Source organism: Spodoptera frugiperda, chromosome 29 (assembly GCF_023101765.2).
Source record: "Spodoptera frugiperda isolate SF20-4 chromosome 29, AGI-APGP_CSIRO_Sfru_2.0, whole genome shotgun sequence".
Lineage (NCBI taxonomy): Eukaryota > Metazoa > Arthropoda > Insecta > Lepidoptera > Noctuidae > Spodoptera > Spodoptera frugiperda.
The window spans coordinates 13,618,073-13,640,446 of NC_064240.1; the positions used below are offsets into that span (position 1 = coordinate 13,618,073).

General features: G+C 42.8%; 3 protein-coding genes across 3 annotated transcripts; 1 reads left to right on the forward strand and 2 right to left on the reverse strand.

The window, feature by feature from the left end:
• Positions 1–362: 362 nt before the first annotated feature.
• LOC118282014 (protein ST7 homolog) lies at positions 363–4,485 on the reverse strand. The gene is made up of 3 exons (XM_035602883.2): positions 3,641–4,485; positions 1,728–2,156; positions 363–1,016 (listed from the first exon to the last, which is right to left on the reverse strand). Exons 1-3 carry the CDS (start codon positions 3,998–4,000, stop codon positions 423–425), a joined length of 1,383 nt encoding a protein of 460 aa, XP_035458776.1. The 5' UTR covers positions 4,001–4,485; the 3' UTR covers positions 363–422.
• Positions 4,486–4,611: 126 nt separating this feature from the next.
• On the forward strand, positions 4,612–4,979 carry LOC118282015 (cytochrome b-c1 complex subunit 10). Its single transcript, XM_035602884.2, has one exon. The coding sequence runs from the start codon at positions 4,734–4,736 to the stop codon at positions 4,905–4,907; it is 174 nt and encodes a 57-aa protein (XP_035458777.1). The 5' UTR covers positions 4,612–4,733; the 3' UTR covers positions 4,908–4,979.
• A 757-nt stretch (positions 4,980–5,736) lies between these two features.
• Positions 5,737–17,273, reverse strand: LOC118268520 (proteoglycan Cow). The gene is given in 10 exon segments (XM_035583054.2): positions 5,737–8,135; positions 8,646–8,883; positions 8,886–9,058; positions 9,122–9,220; positions 9,305–9,383; positions 9,994–10,276; positions 11,009–11,173; positions 11,254–11,356; positions 16,312–16,378; positions 17,109–17,273. Coding segments are annotated over 10 exon segments (1,443 nt in total). The 5' UTR covers positions 17,211–17,273; the 3' UTR covers positions 5,737–8,001.
• Positions 17,274–22,374: the final 5,101 nt, after the last annotated feature.

Sequence of the window (22,374 nt, forward strand, 5' to 3'; positions counted from 1 at the left end):
TATTATCATTATGTTAATGTATATTGTTATATGCCACCTAAAATCCTCAGTCGTGCTGATGCCGATAAATGGGCGCCGGGCCTAAGTATGTTATGTCGTTCATTGTTTTGACCAGTTTTTGTCAGCAGCTTCGCTCTAGTTCCCGTGGTATAGAAAGTAGTTTATGTAGTATTCCAGACCATAATCTAACCCTGTTCTTCACCCTGATGATCCATAGATCAGGGCTTGATTCCGTTTTGACATAATAGAATATATAGGTAAGAAACATACACACATACAATCTGTATTTATTTATTTATTTATAATGTAAGACCGAATAAAAAAAAATCTATAGGTATTAACGAAATAATACGCATTACAAATAGGCGATTAAGACTTTATTATTAGTAGATAATTAAATGCAGACAGATCACTCGCGCTCCTCACACGCAGGCGAGCAGAGTGTGCAAGCGGCGCGGGTCCAGCCCGGCCGCGGCCGCCCGCGCCAGCGCGTGCGCCTGCGCCGGCCAGCGGTGCGCCAGCAGCGCCAGCAGCGCCGTGGCCGCGCACAGCGCCGCCGCCAGCGGCAGCAGCGCCGGGGCCCGCCGCCGCGCCAGCCCCGACCCCGCGTGGTGCGCCGGCAGCAGCTCGCGGTCCGCCGCGGCCGGCGCCGCGCCCGCGCCCGCGCCGCGCTCCGCCGCCGCCCACGCCGCGCCCAGCAGCCGCAGCGCGCCGCAGCAGGCGCGCCAGTGCCGCAGGTGGAAGAAGGCGTAGGCCAGCGCCTCGCTGTCGCCGCGCCGCAGCACGTGCTCGGGCGGCAGCGTGAGCGGGCGCAGCTCCAGCAGGTACTCGGGCACGTGCGGGTTGAAGTCGATGGCGCGGCGCATGGCGTCGAGCGCGGCCAGCTCGGCGGCCTGGCGCGCGGCCGGCCCGGCGGCGGCGGCGGCGGCGGCGGCGCGCGCGCGCAGTAGCGCGGCCGTGTAGCTGACGCAGGCGGAGCGCGGCAGGCCCACGTCGTCGTACCGCGCCAGCACCGCCTGCCGCACGTCAGTATCTACATTCTAATTACTTCCTGAATCTCTTACCACACGTCTCGCTCGTGGTTCTCTAAGGTTAAGACCGCAACGGTTTTTACCCGTTTTTATGTAAGCATTTAGTATTTTCAAGAATTGGCATTAAATTGTCTATTCGTACCCCCATGGGAGACAGGCGTGAGGTAATGTATGTATGTACGTCATAGGTAAGTCTAAACTGAAGATTCTCACACAGGAGAAAATGGACCATTGGTTTTGTACTTGGTCTCATGCATTGCGCAGCGGTGATTTCTTGGATACTTATTACCCGACTATAGGAAGGGTAGTTTATGCAAACAGGCAAATACCTAAGGCAAACAAAAAGCAGACAGTTCACGCAATCGAAACGTTTACGACGAAAAAAGTGGGACTAGGACCTATCATACCTACTCTGTTAAAAACGATCGCGTGAATTTGGCGACTCATTTTTCGCAAAAACGCGCATTCATTGTCAAGTGATTCAGAATAGTGAATTTTCTAGATTTGATTATTCGAGATTACATGATGGTGACGTGCATTACGTAGTTGCGTCTTTCGCTGTAAGTAGCGAAGTACCGGTGTATTAATAATTATTAATTAGGAAATAAGTCGTTGACAATACACCGAACATCGTAAAATCAGGTAACCAGAATGCACAGTCCCACTGCATGCGGAGGTCGGAGAGTCAGTAGTGACCTGCACGTCGGCGTAGGCCTTCTGCTCCAGCAACACCTCGATGAGGTTCTCGTGCAGCGCCAGCGCGTGCAGCGCGGGCGGCGCGTCGCGCGCCAGCTCGCGGAACAGGCGCGCCGCGTCCCGCAGGCGGCCCAGGCGCCGCGCGCACATGGCCGCGCGCCGCTTCACGTGCGCCAGCACGGCCGCGTCGCGCCGCGCCTCGGCCGCCGCGCCCGCCGCCGCCGACGCGCGCCACGCCTGCTCGGCCGCGCGCCAGGCGCGCCGCAGCACGCGCTCGGCCTCGTGCACGGTGGGCGCGTCCTCCTCGGCCAGCAGCAGCAGCGCGGCGGCGCAGTCGCTGCGCAGTGCGAGCGCGGCGCGCGCGGCGGCCACACGCGCGCCGGGCTCGCGCTCGCGCCAGGCGCGCGCCATGGCCTCCTCCGCGGGGCCCTGCCGAGGACCGGACCGCCCGCTGTTTAATTCTTACCGATTCATATTGTTATTTTCTACTAAAACCTATGCTGTTGCTGAAACTAGCCTTTACCAATTTTATTTAAAAAATAAGGTGAAATTTCATAGAACCAAATCATCCATTCTATAACATACTAATTTCTCAAATCACCTTGCTAAGAAAATAATTACAATAAAGTTTGAGTTTCTTTCAGGAAAGGAAGCAGTAGAAATAAAACAAAATAACTAGAAATAGTTAACTATTATCCAATGCTTTGTCTGTGCCAATTTGACATAGTGGAATTCATAAATTCATAAAATAAAATTCATTCAAACAAAAAACCTTCCTCAGAGTGTAATACAAAATGCAGAAATGTGGAACACATAGTACCTAGTCTACTGGTTTGTTGTAATTACATCAAACAATTTATTCTAATACATTAGTCCTTTATTTAGCATATTTAATGTAGTTTGATAAATTAAGTAAGAAACAGTTATGCTTGCACTACTCAACTAATAAAGTAACAGTTTCGTTTATTCATTTTTAATTTTTGACAACTCAAATTGCCATAACTCTATTACATTTATATTTATTACACAGTTGACTCTCATTCATTCGAAACTCGATAAACCCTTTATCTCTGCAACATTGAATTGTTGAGAGTTTGATGCTGATGAAGTTTTAATTAACAAGTCATTTCATTGCATAGAATTGACATTGTCATTCGAATTACCAAGTGTATAAAGAAATATTGCTAGACTTGTAAATATAAAGATATTGTCTAGGGACCTTGAGATACTTGGAATTATACAGGCTTGAATCGGTTATCGAAAGTTTGAATTAACAAGAGTTAACTGTAACAGAATACAATCATACTTTTGACTAACATCAAAATTTGTTGTAAGTATGTCCTGAATAACTAGCCCTTATTATTTCTACATGCAATACATTAATAATGCAAGCTTACCTATCAATAAGTCACAGTTCACTCAGTCTTATTTATTTAGTAAGGTATGAATAATGCCTCCAACACTAGATTTAAGCTAAACCATTTACAGGTTTAACTATTTCATTGTAGTACTTTGGTTTTATTTTTGTATTCGATCATGGGGCTGACATTACCCTTTTAAAAAATTTTAAATTCTCCATATCAACAAATTAGTTATAAAAAATATTCATATTTTCTGATAAGTAATACTACTCCAAATGCCTATAGTTTTTTTATTTTTTTATTTTAGGGCGGAAACTCATCCAAATTACTTCTCCCGCCTTGGGTGAGGTGAGAGGGAGTGTCAGACTCTTGCTGACTAAAAACCACCCCGTTCCTTCTCCTGCTTTTCGAGCCGGAGCCCCGGTAAACCCGCTAGGTAGTCCGCAGCTCCGGATAAATGCCTATAGTTGGAGCAAAGATGCTTAGCATAACTTGTGCCAGGATGTTCAAACAGACTGGACAGTGGACACATCAGGTGGGCAAGAGCAATACCTCAGCTCCGCAGCCGAACCAAGCTTGGTGTTCCTGCGCCGACAGATTCATGTCGTAGTAGGTGAGCGGCGCCCGGCGCGCGGCGCTCCACAGGCGGCCATACTCCGCGCCGCGCAGCAGCGACAGCGGGTTGCGCCACACCTTGCACTCCGCCGCGTCCGGCTCCGGCGCCGCGCCGCCGCCGCCCAGCCACGGCCCGAGGTGCGTGAGCGACACCTGCTCGATGAATGACGTGCCATACTTGCGGAAATACCACCACTCGAAGATCAGGATTAGACCGGAGATCAACGAAGAGGTGCCCGTGAGTGCGACGTAGAACTTGGGTGTAAGCGCACCCAAGAACGCTGACGAATCCCACATTGCGAACACCGTGATTGATTGCGGTAGCGCCGCCGCCGCAGTACCGCAAGAGCTACACCGGAACTTCCACACAAAGACGAACTCTTGTTATGCACACTATCTCAGTTCTAGACGAGCTTTCTTTTAGAAGGCTAATGTAAAATTTAATTCAAATTATTTATTTATTTACAGAAGCCCTTCTAATAGTAGAATTCAATTTACTTTTACAAACTGTCATTTTTACATTTGACATCAACCACAACCTTTGGATGGCATTGGCATCAACTTAAACGTTCTAAAATTAACTCATTGTTTGACAAAAAGAAATGCCAATTAGCAAAATACAAAAATATTATATGTTAAAATAAAAATTAATAATAAATTAACTCTATTTGTTTGTTTTACAATGTTTGAATTTCAGTTTATCGTTAATCTTAGTCAATGGGTCATCTTAGAGGCCGATCTTTTTGTCGATAATATTAATAATAATTTTATTGACATTGACACCAAAAATCTTTTTTACGTTTTAGTAAACATTTGTGAAAAATGATGTAATATGTAGAGCCTACTAAATAGGATCAGACTACTTACTAGTCATAGTGTCATGATGTGCAAACTGTCAACTGTCAAATCATTAAATGTCAATCAACTATTGCCATTGCACTGGAAAGTAACATAGTTACAGATTTACGTAACCACAAAAGTGCGATACATCTTCAAAGTTTGAAACGAACGAAATTATATACTGAACAAAATGTTGGGGCGTTTGGGAAAGAAGCACGTGGAGATCGCAGCGTCTTTCGCTACATCGGCTGTCGGCTTTGGAGGTGCGGCTTTCACTGGTCTCCTCTACTTCACGGACTGGAAGCTGTTCTGCGCCAACATCCCATTTTATGGAGGAAAATTTAAAGACGAAGAAGAAAAGTAAATCAAAGTGACGCTAGTACATTGTATATTTATTTAGAGCATGTAATTATATTCATTAAGCGATGTTCATCTATCTCTTGTTTTTTTATCCTTATAGTGTAAGTATTCGAATATCCTAAATAACCTATAGGTAAATTTGTAAGAATGACGCCAAATACTTATAGTAACTACCTTAAAAAGTAACTAACCCGATTAAAGTAATGATAGTCGTGAAATAATTAATTTAATGTTATAATAAAGTGTTTTTTATCAGCATCTAAAATGTAGTGTTCATTACTGTTGTATTTGTTATCTCACAGAATGCAAATAAGAGTATGTTGCAACTTAAACTTTAGTCTTACTTAATTCAGACAAGGAATACTCTATTGTAAGCACAACAGAATAATGACCACAATCATGACATAACTCTGAATGGTTCTAATGTTATGTGACAGGAGGCATGCTGGTGGTTGTGTATTCTGAAACAATTAATTACCAGTAGTTCAGCATTACAACAAGAACATGTAACATGGTTTGAGCTTTAATAATCATGCTTGCTAAAGACGGGTTGATCATTTCAAACCAGCTGGGCTAGTCTGTAACTCCCAATTCAAAAGAACGAAGTTAACTTGACCACGGTTTGCCATACTATTGGTATTGAGGATAATCTCAACCAATGATGAACGAGAATGTGATCCAGCTCACTTTAAAAGTTCCAATTGACTGTTAAAAAATAGCCCAGCGAGTCCTGGTTTCCTCACGATGTTTCCCTTCAGGACTATCAGAAGTATCGCTTACATTTCTCCATTACGGGGAAAAATATTCAAATGCAGGTTATAAAGAAAAATCAATAAGTTAAGTACATCTTTATTTATTAGAGTACAGTGACAGACTTAAAAAAGTGCAAATAATTTTCTAACTAATGTGATTAAATGCTATTTGTACGTACTTACAACTTAAAATAATTATGAATCTATAAATAAATCTAATTACAAAATATTCATAAGAAACATGAAGTGTCTGCATCCTCGGACAGGAGCGCATCGTATTATTATGTGCACCACACACCTCACTATCTGACTGACAGTAATAATACACCTATTGAGAATTTTCTAAAACTGAAAGTACAAAAATTGCCTCGTAAGGGGATCGAACCCCCATTTTTGTCAGTTGCCGTTGCGACCACTCAACCTACAAAGGTATTTGTGTTAACAAGAATTTAAGTAGCTATCATCTGTATTAGGTAAGTTTCTCGAATGAGTCTAACTTTTCGGAATAAAATACCTCGAATAGACAAGACATTAGTGTTTGGTACTGTCTTGTTTCATGTTTGGCCAAAATCGCTTGAAATTTTTACGTTATTTAGGTACTTACTTAAACAATAACTATGTACTTAAAAAGTAAGTAGGTAATGAAAAGAGCTTGTAGGTATCCATAATTTTTAGTTCAAGTTCCCAGAGCCCCGAGATTTATTTATTTTCTGACGTATAATAGGTACTTATGAAAGGTTAGTAGAGTTAGTATTACTGTGTACAGTGAATGTATACATAGGTACCTGCTAGCTTAGACCAACACCAAACACGGCCAAATCTCAGGTACCTAGATACACATACTAGGGGCTACGTACAATGGTTTACTCGCGTAAATATACTGAGAAAAGCTCTACTAGTTTCGAGTAAGTGTCGACAGCAAAAAATAAAACTTAAAAAATACAAAAAAAATATATTCCCTTATACATCAGTCCAGGGTGGGGTTAATGTTGGCAATATTTAAAGTGTGTATTAAAATGTCTTTGTCGTTATCATGGTCAAGTTGGCGTTGACCCAGTCCCACCAGCCCCTTTTGATCAATTCTGGCCCTGGAAAGTCGTGAAGGTAAATACACAAAAAAAAAAATTAAACAATAATTAATTTTATTTGTAATCAATCAATCAAACAATTTTCGGTACTTCTTCTTTGCTTCTATAAATTTGCATTTGAAAAAGTTAAGTAGGTAGGCGAGTACCTATCTACCTACCTTAGTAGTGATCTAGTTCTACACTTATTAATATTTAAACAGTAAATTGCAGATGTTTAGGGGGACGGTTACATATCAATGAATAGACTATCTATTTTCTTAGGCCAATTATTATTCGCAGTGTTGCAGCAGAACAGTGATCAAGATGTTCCACGACTAAATGGTGTATCCACGGGAGACAACATGCGGATACATAACACACTAAGTTCAACCATGACCTATTTAGTTACATCTTGCCATTGCTGTCTAGGTACATACGTATATAAGTAGTCAAGGAAAATAGGAATAGGTAGTCTAATTTAAAATTCACCTAATTTTACTTCCGCGTCATGCTTACAACCAAGGCATATCCTATTCTGTTTGAATCTCTAACAAAGGCAGAATCTATGTTATACGGTAACAGATATATTTAATTATAATTACTAAATAGGTAAGTACACATTGTTTTACTAATTATAGCGGGGTCTTGGCAACGGAAGCATACTGAACCTAAGTCGGGCCTGTAACCTGTAACTTGGACAGCAGTACCTACTGTATGCGACCTATGAATGTGCGCGCCACAGCCACGAAACAGGCCCTTCTTATAAACTTACACGCTAATATATAATATTGTATAATATTTATGTATATGACTAAGTACCTATAATTTTATTTGTGTTAATTTACAGTTAAAATGTCTTTACCTATTTATACACAAATATAGGTAGTAATGTTATTCTGGATCGATACATAGTGACGCACGCTGAACTAATTCAATTTCATAATATTTTGTAAGGGAGACGTGTAGAGGACACGCCACCAACTTATAGATGAGCAAAGGGGCCTGAGTTACCTGATAAAGATAACCACTGAGGAAATCATCTTGTGCTCCAGCTTTTTAGCTTTACGCCCTTGGCACCACCACTAGAGAGCAGATACTAGTTTCGTTACTTATTAACGAACGCTCGCCCGCGGTCAGGTGAACGTACATCGTACACTGTTTGGCCGCAAGCTTGATTGTGTCACGGTCATAATATTCAAATAAATATGAAATACAGATGATCTCGAGATTTTTAGTGAATATTTCTAATTGTAGTGTTTACAATTAGCTTGTGGAGCGGCTAGAAGTGTAGCTCTGCGTCCCCGCTGCCCGCGCCGTCCTCGTCGTCGGCCGGCGCGCCCGAGTCCACACCCTGCCCGCCCTCCCCGCCCTCTGCACCCTCCACACCCTCTACGCCCTCCGATGACTTTTCACCTGTAATCAAACTCACTATGTGTTACAAATGAGCTCTCGAATTGTTGTCAAATATCGATTCATCTACCTAATTTAACATTATAAAAATACGGTTCCGTGTCTTGTAAACTTTGTAACTTCCTTACTAATTTTATAAACGATAGTCAGGTATTTAACGTTGCTTCGTTGCGACTTGGATCTCATTCCTACATACGTCAACTTTAATAGACACGTCGCGTCCACGTACTGTGTGTGGCACGCTGACGTACTGTTCCAACTTTGAAATCCCCAATGTACTAAGTTAGCGTGGTCATTCATGTTCAAACTTTCTTCGTATGAGAATAGGTCATCGGTCAGCAGTGAGCTCTGACGGGCATGATTTATTATCACACCACTCGTATCACACGATCAATATCACATACACAAGGAAACCATCTTTGGAATACAGTATCTCTTTCCTTTTTGAAGACACACTTCCGAAAGGACAGCGAATAAAGTCTGCGTGTATCGCACCATCCGCGTCGTACGTACCGGGACAGGCCGGCGCGCCCTTGGTGCGCGAGCCGGGCAGCTCCTGGCCGTGCGGGTCCACGCACCAGCACACGGCCAGCGCGGCGTGGCACTGCCGCGGCCGGTAGAAGCCGCGCGCGTCGCACGCCGGCACGTACCCGCCGGCCGCCGCGCCGCCCGCGTGGGCACGGGCCAGCGCCAGGCACGGCCGCGCCGCGCGCCGCAGGCACCGACACCACTCCGCGCGCGACACGCCGCCCGCGCCCCCGCGCCCGCGCCCCCGCCGCCGCACGACGCCAGGAAGGGCCGCAGGCAGCGCTCGCGCTCGTCGTGGCGCAGCGCGTACAGGTTGGCGGCCGACAGCAGGCCGTCGCCGTCCGTGTCCAGGTGGGCGAACATCCAGCGCACCTCGGGCTTGCAGTCGCGCGGGAACCCTGCGGGGCCGTGACGTCACTACTAGTGTCGCGGGACTCGGCGCGAGCCGGTCGAATACTAACCGTCCGCCGGCGGTGCCGTCGCTCCCGCTTCGTCCATTAATACCGAGAACCAGTCTAGAAGTCGATTCGCCATTTTGTCCAGTGCGCAGCCTTCGGATCCTGCAATTATTAAAATGTAATAGTCGACACATAATATAATCCAACACATTACACACCTATTATGTCAGTAAATAGAAGCATCACCTTGTGAGAGCCGCCGCCTCGTCTGCCTCTCCGGTAATACTTCATTGTGTGAAGCCTCAGATTTTCGTCGCCGCCAGTCCTACCCAAATACAATGAAAAATATTTATGATTAAGAAATAAAAATAAAATTTTTACAATAAAAAATTTATTATTAATAAAAAAAACCATGACAACTAACTAAATATGGTCAATAGTGCTATTCACACTCAGACAGACAGAATCCGAAACGTAAACTATGAAGAAAGACAATGGGTCCGAGGATACTACCCTGAGAATAATCAAAAGTAACAATAATTTTTTTGGTAAAAGGCTTTATTCGTTACTCCTTAGCTGCTACTGTTTCATACGATTTGTTAAGAACTGGGGAAGATCGTTAGCAGTAGGTACTATGAAACTTACTTATTGCATCTTATTTAATTTCCAGTAGGTAATATGGAGACCAAGGTAACAGTGTAGGGCGCCCTCGATAAATACAAACAGGTTTTAGCTTATTATTTAGATGTTTAATCATTGTATCTTATTCTGTAGATATTTCTGCTCTGAAGACGTGAAGTTAAAATTGTTACCAAACAAAACATCGCTCGTCCTGTAGTCGGCACATGCGGCCACAGGACCAACGCGAGGCAGTCTTCTGTACTAACATACTGTATACAGCGGCAGTGTAGAGTCATACAACAGGGTAGACTTACATCGTAGTGGTCGGGGCGCGAGCGCAATCGGGCGCGGCGCCGGGGCGCGCGCGGCACGGCACCGGACGCGCGGCTCGCGGCGCCCGACGTGCGGCCTGCGGCGCCGGACGCGCGTGTCGCGGCGCCCGGCGCGCACGGACAGAAGCCGCGGCAGGCGAGCCGCACGGGCCGCGCGCCGCGCCGCACGCAGTTGTGCAGGTCGAGCCGGCACAGCGACGAGTACGTGCGGTTGTCCGACCCGCACAGGAACTGGGCGCGCGCGCGGCCGCCGCAGCCCACGCACCTGGACCACACGCCGCTACTTATACATCGCTACAAAACTACAAAACGTAGCATAAACTCACGTCTTTAACCGACGATGCTCACCGACGGCTGCTCGGTTTTATAAACAGTTTCAGGAGTCACTACTCTCAGCGACACTCTTTTAGCTACACATCAATGATCTGCAAACGTCTTTGTGTATGCAGACACAGTTGTTGAGTGGCACGAACCAGTATCACACAGATCCATCTTAGATAATGTATGGTCGAACGCCGTGTATTGCCGACTTACAACAAACTCAATGCCAACAAAAGCCAGGAATGTCTATGCTCCGCCAAAGGCAGTTAATTCCCGTCGGCATCTACTTTCCGAAATGTCGGTTACATTTCCAATAACTGACAACTTTATGCCGATTTTGGCCTACTTTTGATGTGCACTTTAAACTTTGGTTTTTATATAAGTAGAATCAAAGGCAACTTCACGCCGAAACAAATTTAATATGTGGAATTTAACTGAAAGATATCCGCCTGAAACGAACTGACAAAAGGCCTTCCCATAAAGAGAATATAGTAACATCTACGCTTGGCTAGCTGGCCTGGTGCAGTTATGTTAACGAATATTTAAAGAATGATACTTTACTCTCGCGGTGGCTGGTCGCAGTCTTACGATATATTATGTGTTTACTTGTGTATGTCATGCACCCAAGGGTCCATGTGCATCGAGCCCTCCATTGTAAAGTATTGGGACCGCTCACCGCTTGGCATCTTCAGTGTCGAGGTCCGGGTCGACGTCGGCGTCGTGCGCGGACGTGTCGTAGAACACGTCGTCGTCGCTGTTGTCGTCGCGCTCCCAGTCGCCGGCGTCGCGCGCGTCGCCCTCCCACGCGCCGCCCGCGCTGCTCGCGGCCACTAGCACGTCACTGTCCAACAATGCAGATATCGTAACTAGCTCCACCGACCGATGGCCATCATCATTCATTAACAGACAGATGGTAGCTACCCTCGCCGTAAGATATCCTTCTTGGTAGCACAGAGTGCAGTGAAGGCGTCCCGCAGCACACAAACCTCGCGCTTCTTGCACACCAGGGAGCGACACAGCGAATCTGCAACACAAACCGGTAAGCTCAAGCCCATATGACGAATAGCAAAACGTCCGTGTGGCCGACTCGCCAGTTACGTCCACAGTTTGCACGCCTACGAGATTATAGCGGGAAATCCCTGCTACGCACTACGAACTACGCAGTACGAGCTATGGCTGTAGTATTCCCCGTAACTTGAGTGTAAAATTAGGGCTTATCGATTTAGGGCTGGGCATGTAGTGTTACAAACTTGGCTCCACACTAGATCTGATTACTTTTTGACAGTGCGAGCTATATGGTCTCGTCTTGGCAACATTTAACATGAAATGTTTTTGTGGGATATTGGAATACCGGATGGCATTAAAGAAAATAAACAAGAACTGTCAAAGCACAACATGGATGGTTACCTTCATGAAACCAACCTATTGTATCTGTATCTTTCTCACTTTCTTAGCAGGGTAACCATTATTAAATGTATCCCAGCTATTACATGCTTTCCATTCAGTAGATTATTTAATATTTATACAAACGTAGTTAGTTAAAAATTGTATATTTGAAGAGACTTGCCACTTTTGCGACTTCGAACATTCTACAGTTGGAAGTAATTCTTTATACAGTCCAATATAACTAATTAATCTATACATATAATAAAATCGTAGAAAAGTGCTGTCTGTACATTGAAAATAAAAATAAAAAAAATAGCAGGGGTTATTGTTATGTTGATGTCGAACCCAAAAATGTAATTAACTTTTTTTTTGTCTGTTTGTCTGTTTGTCTGTTTGTCTGTTTGTCTGTTTGTCTGTTCGTCTGTGCGCGCTAATCTCAGAAACGGCTGATCCGAGTTGGATGCGGTTTTCACGAATATATTGTGGGATGCTTAAATTTACATTTAGTGTTTGTTTCATGTCAATCGGTTCATAAATAAAAAAGTTATGTCAAATTAAAGAATCACGTCGAACATTCTATGCTTATACCATTAATCTCCGCAACTATTTGACGGATTTGGTTGAAATTTGGTACAGATATAGTTTAGAACCTTAAAAAGGACATATATATATTTTTATTTCAAAAATCAAAAAATAAAAATAAGAAATAAATTATTTATAAATAATTCTATGTCGATCGTTACACGACTTCGGTTCATGTTATTGTTTTAATTCATCGAAAAAAAGTAAATAAATAGTAAAAAGGTATGAAAAAAATAATATCAATATAATAAAACATTTAGTACAAAGAAAATGCTCTAACGGAGTATAGATAATGGGCATTGTTCATAATTTATAAAATATCGTAATTGAAAAACCATTTCGAGGAATAGACTTACTAATCATTATGGACTAATTAATAATTTAAAATATTTATTATTTATTGATATTTCGTTAAAATACGGTTGACCTTGCTTGTCCTTCAAATGACGTCATAATAGGACGTATAAATTAGTATCGTTGCCTCATGTTTCAAAAATTAAAAAGTTTTAAGTCAAGCCTACAACTGTCAAATATAAATGTCATGACAGTTTGTTTCGGTTTTGTTTACAAAATATACAAAGATTCAAATTCTAAGTTTCTTCTGCATAAAGTGAAAATGGAATACAGAAAGTGCTTTGTTCCAAGTTGCAGCAGTAATTGTAAAAATTGTCCAAACAAAATCTTCGTTCGCAATAGGGAAGACTTACAAGAGAAGTGGTGTCGAGAAGCTGGTGCGGAATATTACAAAGTTTATACTATGTATTGTCGCGAAGATCATTTTAATGTAAGTACCACAGAAGTAATAGACTCCTATGATATTATCAGTCCCATTATTGTCCATATCATATGTTAAATTACGTTTTATCACATGTTTTATTGTTTACAGCTTATTTTAAGGTTATTATTATTGACAGTTCTATTCAGACAGCTATTATTGACAGTTGTACTTTTTTAATGCAACCACACTATGGCACAGATACTATCGTTCTGAGCCTTATGATGACGTCACCCATATCAAAAATTTGAAAATCTTAAAAAAATATTTTTGACGTGGTTTCTGATCCTTTTATCAAAATATTCAAATTAGTTTCTTTAAATGGTCTATATTATCGAAAAATTCAATAAAAACACAAGGTTATTTTTTTTGAACAATGCCCATTCTATGTCGATCGTTACACGACTTCGGTTCATGTTATTGTTTTAATTCATCGAAAAAAAGTAAATAAATAGTAAAAAGGTATGAAAAAAATAATATCAATATAATTAAACTTTTAGTACAAAGAAAATGCCCGAACGGAGTATAAATAAATAATCCAAGTTGTCTTTATCCTCGATAGATGGCGTTGGGATCGAAATAGATCGCGCTATGGTTTCGTTACATTCATTTGGTTGGGTATCGGCCGAGCGCTTCGGTACTATCGTAGAAAAAGTGTATTATCAGTCGTATGATTATTTGTTTGTAGTGGTCCTGCTGTTTCGTATATTTTAAATTGGTTTCGTTGTATTTGTCAATTAATAAGTTTATTTGTTGGGTTTTCCTGGTTTTTTGGTTAAACTATTTAACGTAGGTTTAGTTTGATATCGATTATTAGTAGTTACTGTAGTTAGTTTTTTTAATAAAATTGTAAGTCTAATTTATAAATTAATTAGATTAGATTTAAGTCGTTTCTTTTAAATTATTTAGTTTAAGCTTGGTTATTATAGCATAGAGGATAGGTTGTAATATAATTTCTTTTTTAATTGTTATAAATTCGTAATTCGTAGCTTTCTTTAGTTTTAAGTTAGTTTAACTCCGTTTTTAAACTATTTTTTCAATGCCCTAAGTGAGTATACATCTATTAAATTCAAACGCAGAGCTCATTATGTTGATTTTTGAAGAGTTCCCTGGAATATCTTCCACATCTCATTTTTGAAGAGAACCCGCGAGATCGGGAACTATGTGGTTAAAACCAAAAATTTGCCGGAAGTCACTATTCCACGCGAACGAAGTCGCGGGCAAAAGCTATTTTTAATATATTTGAATTAAGTTTTAATCCATATTAGAACAGTTACAGTAACCGTTAAACAAACTCAACCTATTTCAATAATTAATTCTATAAACTATGTATTCATATTTAACTATAAACGATAGTAAGTAGGTTATAAAATAACACTTTTACACGTCAATATTTCAAATAGCTAGATGAGGCCGGCATTTCCTATCCGACTACTCTGAGAAGAAATGCCGAAACAAACTCAGAGGTCATAGTTTACTTATTATTCTGTGGTCATAGTCTTTTTTAAAGTCCAGACAATGAAATAGAGGATAATGTGAGAGAACCGTGCAAGTTGATTCTGTAGTGGTCTTTAGAGGAAAGAACCACAACAAACTAATGTTCGAAGATTTTCATCTTGATTTACATACATTTCATTCATTTAATTTTTTATAATAAATAATATAGTGACATATACGTGGCTTCGTGCCACGTAGGTATATGTCACTTTTATTACAAAGGTAGGTACCCTAAAAATATATTTGACTGCACGGTCGGCGTGGTGGCTGGATAACTGGCTCCCTCGCAACTTGTAGCAGGTTCGATTCCAGCACGGAACAACACTTTGTGATCCACGAATTGTTGTTTCGGGTCTGGGTGTCATGTGTGATGTGTGTGAACTTGTAGGTATGTATGTTTGTAAACGCACCCACGACACAGGATAAATCATGTGGGACAATGTTAAAAAAAATAATCCCACCCAAAACATAAATGTGAAAGGCTGCCAAGTTCGATAATATTGGAATGCTTCGCCTATAAAAGAAGTGAGATCTAAATAAGTACCAAGTTCCATACACAGACCTCAGTTAAAAATGATATAACAAGTTGGCAAGTTTTCACACACTTTGTTATAAACCTATTAAACGCAATGAGTCAAGTATATAATTTTCTATTAAAACTTGCCAAGTTATATCATTTTTAACTGAGGTCTGTGTATGGAACTTGGTACTTATTTAGATCTCACTTCTTTTATAGGCGAAGCATTCCAATATTATCGAACTTGGCAGCCTTTCACATTTATGTTTTGGGTGGGATTTCATTTATGGTGGTGTTTATTTATATGTGGTGGGGTTTATTTTCTTTTTTTCTTATTTTACTTTACTTTGACTAAATACAAACCTTCCTAACGAATTTTAGGTCGGTACGACCATTGGAAGATATAGATAATTTTTTTGTTTTAGTTCCTTAGGGGTATGAATTTACACCTTCATTATTTTTAAAACCGACTCACCCTTGGCCATTTTCAGATTTTTTCCTTTACCTTGACCTAAAGACCTACCTCCATGCCAAATTTCAAGTCAATACGACCATTGGAAGTGGTCTAGGTTTTTGATGAGTGAGTGAGTGAGTCAGTCAGTGAGTGTATAGTAAAAATAGCGATTTTCTGACGTCAATATCTCAAGATCTACAATAGGTACATTAATGAAATTTTGTATTTTAGATAAGTAAGTAGATCTCGACAGATACTAGAAATTTCATATGCGTAGATAAAATAGATTTTGAGTTATAGGTGGGTCGAACTTGGCCCGAAATGGTTCGTGTAATATAACCCACGGCCGGTGTGTCGGTTTTTTTGCTCGAACTTACAGACCGTTATCTTCCGATTAAACTGTCGACCGAAAATAAGAGTGAAATGTTGATTATTCTCTATACTAAATAGACAGTACAATACAATATGTATGTACCTATATTTCTCCGTGGAATGTAAGTTCCTCACTTTTTTTTACTTAGTAATGAAAAACTAAATTTTTTCATGACATTCATATTCTCAATATTCGCATTAAAAATTGCGAATGTGAATGCGAATATTCGTTACATCACTAGTATCTACTTAGACTTTAGTGAAGTACTTACCCTACATAGTGATTCGTTGGAATGTAATTAGTTTACCTGCATGTACCAGAATGTACGTACCTAGGAAGTAGTAGGATGTGTATTGTTGGTATATGAATGAGATGCAAGTGCATGCGAAACTCACTGTGCGGGTCGTACACGTAGCGGCTCGGCCTGCGCGAGTGCGCGCCGCCGCCCGGCCCCGCCGCGTCCTGCCGGACAACACACACTGTAAGTCACCCAGTCACTACTGTACTGCTGTACTACTGCTTTACACTTATTGCAGTGCCACATATTTGCCAACCAACTCCTCTCTGAAAGCATAATACTTACCCAACAACTAATCGATATAAATGTACCTAGTTATTATCGAATTAAAATCGAAGCAAACATGTTTACCAATAGTTAGTTATAGAAAACATCGTACAAATTGAGAACAACGCTACCTAAGTACAGGTACCGTTGTTCTCGATTTCTCAAGGTACGTTCTTAGTACTTACCTTCTTATCCTACACATTTTGATTGCCTTACCTAAGCACAAACGGTATGTATGTATATTATGTAGTCAATGTACCCATAATGATACTAAGTACCTATAATAGGCATATACCTACTTGCCTATACAAATATAGGCAGGTTCCTGCTTTACACAATGGACCTATAATTATGTAGTTAGGTAGGTACATAAGCGAGCGATCAAAATCAAACCCATGGGTTGCACTTTAGGTACCTATCCGTATTGCGATTACATTGAAATTAAATAGGGAAATACCTAGTGTAGGTAACTCTTGGCGGACACTTGGCTACCTAAGAATATTGGTTTAAAGCATTTTGAAAACGTTCCAGACTCCTTGCAAGGACAGGGCCTCCATGTACATTGTCTCGGCCGGCCGCGCCGCGTGCAGCTCGCACAGCGCACGGGAAGCACGGGAAGAAGCTCACCGTGTCATCGTCAAACTCGAAGTCCTGGTCGCTGCGGCGCGCCGCGGCCGCCGCCAGCGCCAGCAGCGCCGCTAGTGTCGCCGCCCTCACGAACGAGCGCATCGCGTCACCACACTCGCGCCACTGCCGCGGGACGCACGCCCCGCCCCGCCGCCGCCGCGCCGCCGCGCCCGCTGCTCTCCTTGCTACGGGGAACACGGGAACACCACTACCTGCCTACTACTCTTGAACCTCCATGACGATAATTCGCGAACAATGTAAAGCAATTGTTTTACCAAAAACCTCGGGTTCGATTTCAGCAATAGCACGGAATTTCAAAATGTGTCCAGTATATTATGGCAATAGACTCACACGAGATGGGACTCGTATCACAAATTAATTGGTGAAAATTAAAACTACGTTTAAAAAACCCAACTTCCATTAACTAAATATTAAAAAGAGTTTAGAAGTCAGTGCCCCAAGTCCTAAAAAATCCTCGCCGTGCTGAGTCGTGGACGTTTCCTCCCACTGAATCCAAAACAGGCATGCCCCGAAACTTTCGTGTCCGGTAAGGCAGTAGGTGAGAATGCGCCTGCGGCTAAGGCCGGGACTCCACCAAAGCAGAGATGTGTGCGGTGTGCTGTGTGCTGTGCGAGAAGAGATGTTTTTCAGCTCGCGGGACTCCACCAAAGCGGAGATGTGTGCGGTGTGCTGTGCTCGCGCGCACGGTACTAGCAAGATGGCCGGCCGGCGCGCGCGCGGGGTTCTGCGGGTTGCTAGCGGGCGAGAGGGGGGAGGGTGACATCGCTCACTGCACGCCGCTCACATCTCTCGTCTCCACTGCGCGTCGTCCGCGCACAGCTCACATCTCCGCTTCCATCGCGACATACAAATATTACACATCTCCGCACAGCGATCTCCACTGAAGCTGAGCGGAGAGGAGACGTGTCAATAACTCAATTCTATTGGTTGTTTAAAAACATCTCCTCTCCGCTCGTCTCGTCTCCGCTTTGGTGGAGTCCCGGCCTTAGTCGTCTGTTGCAATGGTGTTGTTTCGAATTGCGGCTACCGCTAGCTGCCAGCGCGCTTACGGCGCGTCCGCTAGGTGCAAGCTCGCAGTAGACGCGTCGGCCGCGAGGTGGAAGCTTTTTGCCACCGCGAGTGTACAATGTACATAAATAGTCAATACGAATACGATGCTACTTTGTTTCGTAAGCAGTAAACACGTGGTCCTCGCACTTGCAGCGTGCGGGCGCCTAAACTAAACTCAAAAGGACCGCGCAGTGGCCACCCGCCGTTGGCTTTTTTGTATTGATGTTATGAAATATGTACATCATACGACATACGATTTAAAGTTCTATGTGAAAAGTTTATTAGGTTGGAGCAGCACTCGTGTGGTGTGGGTGTATGACCTTTATACCTTCTAACCTTATATCTATAATATGTAATTACGTATAATGTTTTTTCACTCAGAAAATAAGTAAACCTCTTGGATGTTGCTGTAACAAGTATGTGTAGACATAGAGTCGCGCAGAATGTCGCGTCTGGTGTAGCGAGGGTGGCGGCTAGTGTTTGGCCCGGCCGGCATCCGGCCCCGGAGCGCGGGCCGCGCTGCGCCGCCGCGCGCCTCTCTCCTCCGTACTCTATACAACCTACAAATCGCAGCTTCTTGCCCTCCAGTCCGCTACTACCTGCTATAAACCTACCTATAAATATTTTATTCTGCACTTGAATCTGTCTGCCTATACCCACCGCGTGGGTATTCATATCGGCCATACGCCTGATTAAATAATTTCCTTTATTTAAGTATAGATAATATAGCTACTTACTTACCTATAAAAAATAATAATTATGGTTTGTACACAGAACTATTTCTAAGTTCGATTTAAGTAATGCACTGTTCGCGCAGTGGTTGGTAATCACAACCACTTGCGGGTTTGACTCCCGCACAGAACAAGTCTTTGTGTGATCCACCTATTGTTATGGGTTCTTGTATGTTTGTAATGCATCCCAGTGTGGGTAAATATTAAAAAACACCTAAATAGATAAGGTAAAAGATCCTATAAAGACCCTTATCTACTTAGGTACCTACTTGGGTCGATTGGAATCGAACTATTTACTGCTGAACCCCTGCTGTAGGCAGTGGCTCGCAACCTTTTCCTGGTCAAGGACCACTTCTATAATTCTTGTTAAGAGCCACTATTACTATTCCTTCTTTTTCATGTGGTCCTACACTCTGATTTTCTCATTCACTCATAAGAATAGTGACTTTGGGATTATTGAAATCAGTCACTCCTGTCAGTTGTCTCCATTGATACACGTTAGTTCAGCTTTCGTTGTGGCCATGTGTATTTGTTTTCCATTTCCTTTTTTGTCCCCCACTTTCCGCATAATCTAGTAATTAGGTATTTTATCAATCAATTCAAATTTTTTGCAGAGAATTCATAGTTTGTTCACTTAGCCAAGTTTGTACCTTCTGTTTGTTTTTGGTTTCTTAAGTCTGTTTTTTAAACGCATTTTTTTTTAGTTTAGTAGGTACTGCAGGGCTGTACAGAGTTACAGACTCGGTTTACTGCGTATAACCCACATGGGGTGACAAGTTCTCATTATTACAAATTATTCAAACACCGGGTATTTAGCTGCTGTTAACCGCTGAGGAGTTCCCTAAGCTATCATACTACTTCATCATCAGCCCTCTACTAATGACAATCATACCCCATTTTGTAGGTATAAAGTTCTCATCAATACAAATAATTTAAGTCCAAACACGGGATCATTGCTCGACTGCTTCTCGGTTCCGTCATCAGATCCACTCCACAGCTTCATCAAATTGTAGTAGTATATGGGCCTAGCCGTATTTGGGTCCAATAGATATTTATAAGATGTCGTTGTCAGAGTTACTCAAAATGAAGAAATAAAACATCCACGCGAAGACCGACATCCGCGCGGACGGAGTCGCGGGCGGAAGCTAGTAGGTATTAAATAAATAAATTAAGAAACACTCTCGCCGCCCTACATTTGTTAAATGAGTTATTAAAAAATATTTTTAGTCATTTCATTATATTATTACGTATATGACATAGGTCATAATGAGATCAAATAATTATTTTTTATATTCGAGATATTGAAAAGCACCATATTTAGCTTCGTATGAATTTTGGTCAATGTACCATTCACCATCCATTCATGCTATGTGTGTACGTCTTTGTAAGCATTAAAGAATAATACATAAGATACTTGGTTTCACGAGTATAACCTGAAAATTGAAACAAAAAAGTGGTTTGATATTAAAGTGCATAAAATAACTGAAATTTTCGAAATTTGCGATATTCGAGTCTTAATAGGGTAACCGTTCCGAGTGGTCCCAATGGTAGGTACCTAGAAGATGGACGATCATGTTTCTTGAGAATTACAGTTTGGTGTAATTGTGTAACCTTATACTCGGAAACAACGCGTTGAAAGTCAACCAAAAGCTTGTAGTTATCTAAACAAATGCAGCATCCCAACAACAAGGCAGGTTTTATAAAATGTGTGGAAAATTACAAATCAATGTAAAAACCATTCTATAATACCTGGGTAAACAATAATCAGTCGCGGCCAAAGTGGATTGGCGACGAGACTGGGAACGCATAAAGTTAAGGAGCCATCAATGTTGGTGTGAGGTTGGCTCGCACAATGCGTGAAACACTAAACGTATCAATTTTTCAGTGAGAAGCCTCTCGAGGCGCCGCGACGGCGACAGCCGCGCCGCGATCGATGCGCCGCTCCCCCCGCGCGGCCGCCGCCTCTACCACTCTACACTGTGGGACTGTCCGCCGCACTGGTACGTCGCGTCGTCCGCACTACATGGCGCGGCGCGGCAGGCGGAGGGCTCCCACTACCGCCACCATCACTCACACATTCTGTTGAAGGCACATCGGCAACTTGAATTTATTTTCCTTAGCTGCACCGGATTCATTAGTTCGGCTTGCCCGAACCCCTTGAAAGGCGCGAACGAAGCTGCGGGCAGAAGCTAGTTCATGAATATTATCAGTTAACTTGAATTCGTTATTTTTCTTTAAACTATCTGATCCCTGATGCAGCTAAGGAAAATAAAATTAATATTCTGCAAGCTTCAGCTCATTAAATCCCTAAAACTCATGTTTTGTAAGAGCGGGAACAAATGTTTAAAGGATTTATTGACTAGGTACTAAGTACCTTACATAATTGGCATCTCGATTTATATCAAAAATGTACATAATAAGTAATTACACACTTTACAAGTATACACAGGGCTAAATACAAATATTAGTTCTTGAAAACCAACAGCATTTCATTTCTTCCGTCGAGGTCGGGATTTGCCGATCTCCTTAATGTTGGCTTGTTTACTACTGGTTATCAAGCAGTCACTGATATTGGTAAAACTTTAGAAGTATTTCGCACTTTTATACAGTTATTATGAATGGATGAACTCAGACCGGCACTTACAGTGGCCAGAGATCGTCGTGCGATCCCCGACGTCCGGAGTGTCTTTCGCGACGGCTGTGACGTGAGGTTCGTTCCCTCACGCACCCCGCCCCCTTTTTAGCTAGCATGACTTTCGCAGAAGGAGCTGACGGTATCCCAGTTCCCCTCGCTCCGCACCATGGCCTGAACCAATGCCGGACGCGAGACGTCATCGCCGACCACATCCCTGAGGACACAGCGGTGCTCAGTCCATGCAGGGCACTCCCCCACTGTATGCTCCACCGTGTCCTTTGGGCGTTCCTCGCAGTGATGACACCCGGGCGTTTCCTCCCGCCCAATCAGAAACAGGAACCTACCGAAGTTCCCATGTCCAGTAAGCACCTGCGTCAGGCGGTAGGTGAGGAGGCCGCAGCGTCCCTCAAGCCACTCCTCGACGAAGGGTGTTGTAGCTCAGTCGTAAAGTAGTTATAAAGTAAAACAAAACAGAGGACTCAACTACATAGGCTTATTCCTCAAACCACAATCAAGATCGATGATGTTAAATGTTGCTGATGCAAAGAAATGGCGAGTGAGAGCGCGGCGGTATGGATTCGACACCCTGTCCGTGCGCCGCTGCCGGCCGGCGTCGGGCCGCACTGTATGGGCGGGCAGCTTCACCTCCAGGTCACACGGCGGTAGCCGGCCAAGGAACAAACACAACAAGGCTTCATTTCGAGTTCAAGTAAAAGATGCACAAAATCATCTTTAGGGTTCCGTAGGCAAATGGCAAAAACGGAATTCTTAGATTCTTCCTGTCTGTCTGTCTGTCCGTCCGAAGAATTAACCCCCCCCCCCCCGTTAA

Bases quoted from the DNA above. Each gene is read 5' to 3' on its own strand.
- LOC118282014 (XM_035602883.2), bottom strand. From the start codon at position 4,000: ATGTGGGATTCGTCAGCGTTCTTGGGTGCGCTTACACCCAAGTTCTAC. The intron at 2,157-3,640 runs GTATTGCTCTTG...GGTCCTCGGCAG, and splicing joins GGTTCGGCTGCGGAGCTGAG to GGCCCCGCGGAGGAGGCCAT. The intron at 1,017-1,727 runs GTCACTACTGAC...GACGTGCGGCAG, and splicing joins AGGCCTACGCCGACGTGCAG to GCGGTGCTGGCGCGGTACGA.
- LOC118282015 (XM_035602884.2), top strand. From the start codon at position 4,734: ATGTTGGGGCGTTTGGGAAAGAAGCACGTGGAGATCGCAGCGTCTTTC.